The sequence below is a fragment of the Hippopotamus amphibius genome, chromosome 9, assembly GCF_030028045.1.
Source record: "Hippopotamus amphibius kiboko isolate mHipAmp2 chromosome 9, mHipAmp2.hap2, whole genome shotgun sequence".
Taxonomy (NCBI): Eukaryota; Metazoa; Chordata; class Mammalia; order Artiodactyla; family Hippopotamidae; genus Hippopotamus; species Hippopotamus amphibius.
The window spans coordinates 112,765,375-112,773,350 of record NC_080194.1 but is presented as its reverse complement, the minus strand read 5'-3'; the positions used below and the strand labels follow the sequence as shown (position 1 = coordinate 112,773,350).

General features: G+C 59.2%; 1 protein-coding gene across 2 annotated transcripts; it reads left to right on the top strand.

The window, feature by feature from the left end:
• Positions 1-954: 954 nt before the first annotated feature.
• On the top strand, positions 955-4,856 carry HSD3B7 (hydroxy-delta-5-steroid dehydrogenase, 3 beta- and steroid delta-isomerase 7). Of its 2 annotated transcripts, none has more exons than XM_057748054.1 (7): positions 955-1,288; positions 1,675-1,842; positions 2,069-2,224; positions 2,523-2,631; positions 2,709-2,808; positions 3,100-3,262; positions 3,798-4,856. In XM_057748054.1, the coding sequence occupies exons 1-7, from the start codon at positions 955-957 to the stop codon at positions 4,211-4,213; spliced, it is 1,446 nt and encodes a 481-aa protein (XP_057604037.1). In that variant the 3' UTR covers positions 4,214-4,856. The 2 variants fall into 2 exon arrangements, with proteins under 2 accessions (XP_057604037.1, XP_057604038.1); XM_057748055.1 differs by having other exon boundaries at positions 1,181-1,288; positions 1,671-1,842.
• The last annotated feature ends 3,120 nt before the right edge of the window (positions 4,857-7,976 follow it).

The following is a 7,976-nucleotide window of genomic DNA, read 5'->3' as shown; positions in this document are numbered from 1 at the left end:
GGGACTGGTGCCCTCACCCCTATTTATTCCCCTTGGTGCCCTGAGCTCCCAGCCCGCCCAGCCTTAGTGGGCTCAGCAGGGCCCACGTGCCCCATCTCCGAATGTGGGGTTGGGGGGCCCCGAGCCCAGTGAGGGAGCCTCAGACCCTTGAGGCAACTTCTGCTTCCCCTCTCGCTCCTGCCCACCCACCCCCTGATTTTTTTTTCTTTGCGGAGAAGAAGCTGTAAATGTTTTGTAGCTGCCAGCAGCTGTTTCCTGTGGAAACCTGGGGTGCCGGCCTGTACAGATCCTGTTCTTGGGGGGCTGCACAGCCCCCTTGCTTTGTGTTAATGGGGACCCCCTCTGTGCCCCGAGTGCACCCCTCCCCAGTTTAGGGGTCTCTAGGGGCAGTGGCCATGTTCTCCCCCTGGAGGGGGCCCTGCGCCCCCCGTCTTGGGGACTCCGTGCCTGGAACCCTGCCTCATCTTCTGTTCCTGCCAGACCCTGTGGGTCACCCTCCCAGCCTGGTGTCTGGAAGCTCTGGCTTTGCCAGGCCGGGATGGTGGGGGGCGGGCCCTTCCTATTGGGCTGGACTGTACATATGTTAATAGCGCAAACCCAACGCCACATTTTTATAATTGTGATTAAACTTTATTGTACAAAAGTGCTTGGTCGGTATCTCTGGGGAAGAGCAGGGTGGGATGGGGGTTGAGGACAGACGGTGGGGCAAGTGAAGATGGGGAAATAGGTGGCTTGAAGTTTGGGGTGGGTAGAGGGGCTTTTGGGCAAGAGTCCAGACCTGCAGAGTCAGCCACCATCACTGCCGGCCACCTGATAGGCTGGAACAGCCATCCAGAAATCCCCTGCCAAAGCCAGCCAGAGTGGAGCCAAGGTCAGGCCTCCCTTCCCTTCCCAGAACCACAGCTGCTGCTGGGTTTCTGGCCTCCTGGGAAGTCCAGCAAGAGGGAAAGACTGATGTCATGCAGTGGGAGTGAGGTCACCCTGCCTGCTCCATTCTGCGGCCAAAAGCCCCACTCAGCACCCACCCAGCAGGTTCTGGCTCCCCCACCCCGCTTCCCCAAGTTCTTTGCAGGAACCAGGTGCCAGTGCAGCGCAGAGTGGCCACCAGAGGGTGCCCTATGGCAAGAGTGTTGGGGGTGGAGAGGTGGAGGCTGGGCTGGTCTCTGTTCCTGGAATGACCCAGGAGGGAGGAGGAGCAAGCGGAAGGGGACGGTGTGTCGCTGGCCTAGGAGACAATTGAAGACGGCCTCCGGTGGCCAGTTTGGGCGCCCTGGGACCGTGGCTGCAGGTAGGCAGTGGTGATGCCAGGACCTGGCGGGGAGGGGTCCCGTCCCCCAGTCCCAGCCCTTCCCACCTTCCTCTGCCCTGCCTTCTCAGCTCCCTGCCAACCACCCTTCGTTTTTTGTCCCAGAACCTCTCCCTCCACCTTAAACCCCGACCCCTTCCTTCACGCCAAGCCCTCCCCCTTATCTCGGTAACTGCGGTTGGCAGGGTCAGAGGGCAGGTAGCCTGGCCGCTGCGCCCGCAGCTACAGCCTCCAGAAACAGCTCTGGCCCTGGGTCACTGCTCTAGGCCACTAAGCCAGAGGCCCCTTCTAGGAGTCACAGGGCCGCCTGCACTGGGGCAGCTGGCGGCAGGCAACCCAGATGAGCCAGGGTCTCTTTCCCCAGCCAGACATGGCAGATTCTGCACAAGCCCAGGAGCTGGTGTACCTGGTCACAGGTGGCTGTGGCTTCCTGGGGGAACATGTGGTCCGCATGCTGCTACAGCGGGAACCCCGGCTCCGTGAGCTGCGCATCTTTGACCTACACCTGGATCCCTGGCTGGAGGAACTGAAGACAGGTGACTGTGGGGGGTGGGGTGGGGGGTGGGGACTGTGCTGAGGGAGGGTGTGGACTCCCTTCCTTGTGGTGGAAAAGATGATGCCTGTTATGATCTCCAGTGCGAATGGATGGGCTGAATGAGTCACACTGGGGAGATGTGGCTCCCAAGGGTGTGGGCTGAACCCAGCAGCTGGCTAATGGCCTCAGCACTGACGTTGCCTCTGGATGCCCCTACCCGCTCCCAGGGCCCGTGCAGGTGACTGCCATCCAGGGGGACGTGACCCAGGCCCACGAGGTGGCAGCGGCTGTGGCCGGAGCCCATGTGGTCATCCACACAGCCGGGCTAGTGGACGTTTTTGGGAAAAGCAGTCCTGAGACCATCCATGAGGTCAATGTGCAGGGTGAGATGCTCCCTATGCGTCCTGACGATGTCCTCCATGCTCCCTGACACGTGGCCTGATCTTGGTTGTTTGTTCCCTGCCCCCTCTTTGACCTTGACCTCTGTGATTCTCCTGTGATCATCTGTCCTGTGGACACCCTGCCCCTGTCGTGGCGGGCCGGCCCTCACTGACCTGCTGTGGTTCTCCCTGGGTCTGGGGAAAGAAGGCATGTGTCCTCATCCAGCTTTGGGATGGGGAGGGGAAAGATACAGAGGGGGAGGAAGCTTCAGCTTGGATAGACACCTCCCACCTCCCCCAGGCACAAGGAATGTGATCGAGGCTTGTGTGCAGACTGGAACACGCTTCCTGGTCTACACAAGCAGCATGGAAGCTGTGGGGCCCAACATCAAAGGCCAGCCCTTCTACAGGTGAGCTGCGGTTCCCCCAATATGTCAAGGGCCCCATCTCCCCTCAGCATTAAGAATCTTCCCTCTCCCCCCACTAGGGGCAATGAGAATACCCCGTACGAAGCAGCACACAGACACCCCTATCCTTGCAGCAAGGCCCTAGCTGAGCGGCTCGTCCTGGAAGCCAATGGAAGGAAGGTGAGACTGGAGATGAGACGTAGCCCATGGGGCTGCCAGGCAGAGGCAGAGTCAGGGTCTGTGGGCTTCTTTTTTTTTTTTTTTTTTTGGCCACACTGTGCGGCATGCGGGATCTTAGTTCCCTGACCAAACCACTGGACCGCCAGGGAAGCCCCTGGTTTTTTGTCTGTTTCTTACTAAGGGCTCCTCTGCATCCTTCCCTAGATTCCTTCCATCTCCAGCTTGAGGAGACCAGGGCAGAGGGCAACCACCAGGTCCTTGGTCTTAGCAGTGCCTGTCTTTTGCCCCCAGGTCCTCGGGGGGTTGCCCCTAGTGACATGTGCCCTGCGTCCCACCGGCATCTACGGCGAAGGCCACCAGATCATGAGGGACTTCTACCACCAGGGCCTGCGCCTGGGGGGTCGGCTCTTCCGGGCCATTCCAGCCTCTGTGGAGCATGGTCGGGTCTACGTGGGTGAGGCCCGGGCTAAGCGGTGGGGGAGGCTGAAAAAATAGGATAGGACCCACATGGTTCTGGGAGGGCAGGGGGTGTTATATACTCTGGCTGAAAAAGGATGGCCTATACATGGGCCAGAGCGGACTATGACCTGTGGCCATCGTCTGCACCAGCCACAGAGGAAACAGTATCCATGCCAGTGGGGAAGGCTGACATAAATACCAGGTCATAGGCTGAGGAGAGGGTTGCAGTTATGCGAGCAGCATCTTCCCAGGAGAGGGATGGGGAGCATCTACCCAGGACCAACAGAAGAAGGACTAGCATCCACACGGGCTGGCCTGGGAGAGCAAATGGCTGCAGGCGCCTGGGGGAAAGCAGCCTTCAGCGGGGCTGTATTTATGTGGGCAGCGTCTACATGGGCCCAAGGAGGGGGCGGCTTGTCCACGCGCTGGCCCGGGAGACAGCAGCACCTACGTGGTCGCGAGGGCGCTCGAGGACACATCCCCCCATTCTCTCCTCGGCCCCCCTTCTCCCCCCCCACCCCCCGCCCCAGGTAACGTGGCTTGGATGCACGTGCTGGTGGCCCGGGAGCTGGAACACCGAGCTGCACTCTTGGGTGGCCAGGTGTACTTCTGCTATGACAACTCACCCTACAAGAGCTACGAGGACTTCAACATGGAGTTCCTGGGCCCCTGTGGACTGCGGCTGGTGGGCACCCGCCCGCTGTTGCCGTACTGGCTGCTGGTGCTTCTGGCCGCCCTCAACGTCCTGCTGCAGTGGCTGCTGCGGCCGCTGCTGCTCTATGCGCCCCTGCTCAACCCCTACACGCTGGCCGTGGCCAACACCACCTTCACCGTCAGCACCGACAAGGCTCGGCGCCATTTCGGCTACGAGCCCCTGTTCTCCTGGGAGGAGAGCCGGACCCGCACCATCCACTGGGTGCAGGCCGTGGAGGGCTCAGCCCAGTGATGGTGCAGCTGGGCCTGGAGCCCGGCGTGGCACAGCCATCCAGGTCCAGAGCCCTCGGACCCTGGTGGGGAGGGAAGGCTGCGGTCTAGAGCCGAGGGAGGGCTCTGGTGCCAGACTGGCGGTCCTAGAGCTCTCCCCGTTATAAGCTGTGAGCCTTGAGCCTGTGTCCTAACACCCCTAAGCTCTAGGGCAGGGTTTTAGGGTTTTGGGGCAGGCGTGTCTTCACTCTCAACCCCGGCCTGACGGCTGGTTGGCGAGGGCCTGAGTCCCCTGATGTTCTCAACGGCCCCCTCCCATTTCTGGCTTTTCAAGCAGGAAGTGGGTAGAAGTTCCACAGGGCCTCCTGCTGGCCTTCGGATATCCAGGTGTGATCCTCAGACCTGGATTCAGAGTGAAGATGCTTTCTGGCTCCTCCTACCACCTTTGTCCCTCCTTGGGGGTCAGAGTCCTATTATTTTAAAACACTTATTACCTTTAGACATTTATCTTCTAATTCTCTTCAGTGAAGGCTGAGGAAATAAGTGTATTTTCACTTCTTGCCACCCCTCTACCCAAATCAGTTCCTGCCATATTAATTTGTGCCTGAGGATGCCCCAGTAATGCTGTACCTGTCCGAGCCCTGGATTAAAACTCCTTTCTCCAAGCCTGTGTCCATCCACCTTGTCCAGCTCCCCGACCCGCCTCCCACCACGTCCCCCCCTCCGCACGGCGCCCGTCCCATGTGGGGACAGAAGGAAGTGAGCACACAGCACGCCCGCTGTTGGATTGGTTGCTATTTCTCCCGTCCCACGGGGCCCGACCCGGCCCGGGGTGGGGGTGGGGGGCTCTGGGGACAGGACATGCAGGGTTGAGTGGGGGGGCAGAATTTTCCTGTGTTGTATCCATTTGCAACTTGGTCACCAATAGAGAGAAATGGGACTCTGAGGGCTAACAGGAGAGGGTGGCCTGGCTCTGGGCCCCCAGCCAGGCCCCGGGAGTCCTGTCCCCTCCGGGGAGGAGAGGGAGAGAGCTCTAGAAACCAACGGAGAAACAGGAGGGGCAGGGGCTCATGTCAGCAAACACGGCTACATCACATGGCACGCCAGCGACACAGAAACACACGCCAACGCACACGGCTGCACAGCAGGCAGGGGGGCGGGTGGGGGAGGAGGGAGCCAGGGGCCACCCATCTTGTTCTGTGCGGGGCAGGCTGGGGGTGGGGTAGGGTGAATGCATAGAACACATCATGTACACACGCTCGAGGCGTGGCAAGAGCGTGCATCAACCCACAGGCACATGGGATGGACACGCAGTGTGCTTCGTGAGAGGCAGGGCTAGGGAGAAACGGGGAGGGGAAGTGACGAGCCCTGGCCAGGCCCAGGACCACCCACAGGGCACACAGGGGCTTGCTGGTTGTAGGTGCTTGGTGGGCGGGCAGCACACACTTGTCTGAGAACATGCAAAAGACACCAGCCCCCAGACAACATTCCAGGACACATACAGACACAGCAGCCAACAAGCAAACACATCATGTGATGTGTGGGACTTAGAGAAGCTAGGGCAGAGCAGACCCTCAGGGATCCTCTGGTCCAACTGAGGCCCAGAGATGGGCAGCTGTGGGCCTAATACCACTCAAGGAGACAGCAGCATCTCTCCAGCCATGGCTCCACCCTTCTCCTTGTGGCCCCAAGGCTGTGGGAATTCCGGAAACACCTGGGCTGAAAGGGTATCCTGGCTGGGCGGCAGGAAGGAAAAAGGATGGGGGTGGGTGGGTACTGGGGCCTGCGCTGACGTCCCCAAAGAAGCCTGAGTGGGAGCAGGAGGGCAAACTTCCTGTCCTGATGAAGGGCATTGTGGGAATGGACAGGCAGGCTTCCCTCCTCGGGACAGCCCACCTTGGGGGTTACATGTATACATTGCCACACAGGCAGGGCCCAGCCAGGTAAGGAAGAGGTTGGCTATCTGAGCTGGGGTGGGGGTGGGGTATTACGTTCCGGAAGGTCACATCTGCACTCTCTCTCTCTCACACAGACAAGCTTCACATGAAGAGGGACTCCAGGAAACGATCTGCACACACACCAAAGTCCTCCACTCTGTGCACACGGACGCTGGACGCCAAGGCAGGGCGCATTCCTGCACTTGCGTGTTCCATCCTATATACATGGGCCTGTGTTCCTGGGCCAATGGAGTGGCAGGCTTCTAGCATCATCCTCTGCCCACATACCTCCCACCTACCACCCTATGTAGAAACCTACCCAAGCATATGTTGTCTCCGCAGCAAGAGAGGAGCCGGCCCCTCCCTCACCCTCAGAAACCCAGGCCCGTGTCCCATCCTCAGTCTCACCCTGCAGGGGAACAGCTATTGGTGACATCTCAGCAGGAGATGTGTCCAGGCCATGGGTCGCAGGACTTAGCCCACTCCAGTATGTCTGAAATAAACAGTTCCCTAAACCCAAGGTCCCTGAGGCAAAGGCCAGAGTGTCAGATGGGCTGGGGGCACCATTGCCAGCCTCTCTCAGTTCTGAGGTTAGTGCTCAAGAATGCTCTCATTTCCGAGAGCCTGGGGCAGCCCTTGACATTCCCATAATCAGTAACGTTTCCCACCAATAGCCCTTCCGGGAGGCACTCGTGTGCAAAAGAGCACTGGCCTGAAAAGGCCCCGTGCCCATGTCAGCATGCCCCGGGCTCCCATGTGCATGCCTGTGCCTGGGTGTGGCCTCCTCCACCGCGGCAGGTGGGAGCACACGGCGGTGTCCCAGCTTCCACGTGTGTAGGCCTATTTGACCGAGAAAGAAAAGCATGGGGGCACGTGTGCACAGGGGTTCAGGCCACGCAGGGCGGGAAGCTACAGTTGCACAATGTTGATGTAGCAGTGTGTGGCCACACCAGATGGCAGCCAGCAGCTCTGGGGAGGGACGGAGGGGGCAAATAATCTGGATAAACAAACCTGGATGGGGCACGCATCCTTGCAGGTGAATGTGTGTGTGTGTATAATACACAGCGGGGTAGAAACACACTACGTATAAATCCTACACACACACACACACTCGCGCAGACATATACTAGATAGTGTAGAAATATAGATTTCTGTGCCCACCCAAAACAGGTGTGCAGCGCAAAATGTGGGGGGCTCTGTCTCAGGAGAAGACCTACTGACACTTCAGGCACATCACACACACACACACACACACACACACACACACACACACACGTCCCTCACATCACCTGCTGGGGGAAATGCACACAGATATACAGGCCAAGCTAGGTTATTTACACGTGTCTGCTTCCGCTCACCCTGACTGAACTCCACATGCACACACGTGCGCCCCAGGACACGTCAGCCGCGGGGGTGACTGGGCCAGGCGGGTTTGCTCTACATCATGCTGGGGTGTCTGCCATGGCCTGTGTGTGTGTGGGCCTACCTGGATCCTCTGGGGATGTGCGTGTGAGCATCTGTAGTCACAACCTGCCCCATTTGTAGCAGACATGGGGGAGAGGGGGTGTCCGTAGAGGAGGTGGATTTAAACACTCTAACACAAAATTCCACGTACACAAACTGTGTGCCCACGGATCTGTGGCGACACACACACACATCCCTATTCATAGAAGACAGAAGAGTGGGGCTTGGTGGGCTGCTGTGTCACATCCTGTCACAGTCTACACAACCACCCAGGGGAAGGAGGAAAGCTCAGACAACACACAGACTGGAGGTGGGGGGCAAAAAGGGTGATCTGGTGCTTCTACACACATCTACACACGTACACACACACACACACACACACAC

What these genes read in the sequence shown, in the direction of transcription:
- HSD3B7 (XM_057748054.1), top strand. Translation starts at nt 955, where the DNA reads ATGTCATGCAGTGGGAGTGAGGTCACCCTGCCTGCTCCATTCTGCGGC. An exon ending in GCTGGAGGAACTGAAGACAG is followed by an intron (nt 1,843 to 2,068) that starts GTGACTGTGGGG and finishes ACCCGCTCCCAG; the next exon opens with GGCCCGTGCAGGTGACTGCC. An exon ending in TGGAAGCCAATGGAAGGAAG is followed by an intron (nt 2,809 to 3,099) that starts GTGAGACTGGAG and finishes TTTTGCCCCCAG; the next exon opens with GTCCTCGGGGGGTTGCCCCT.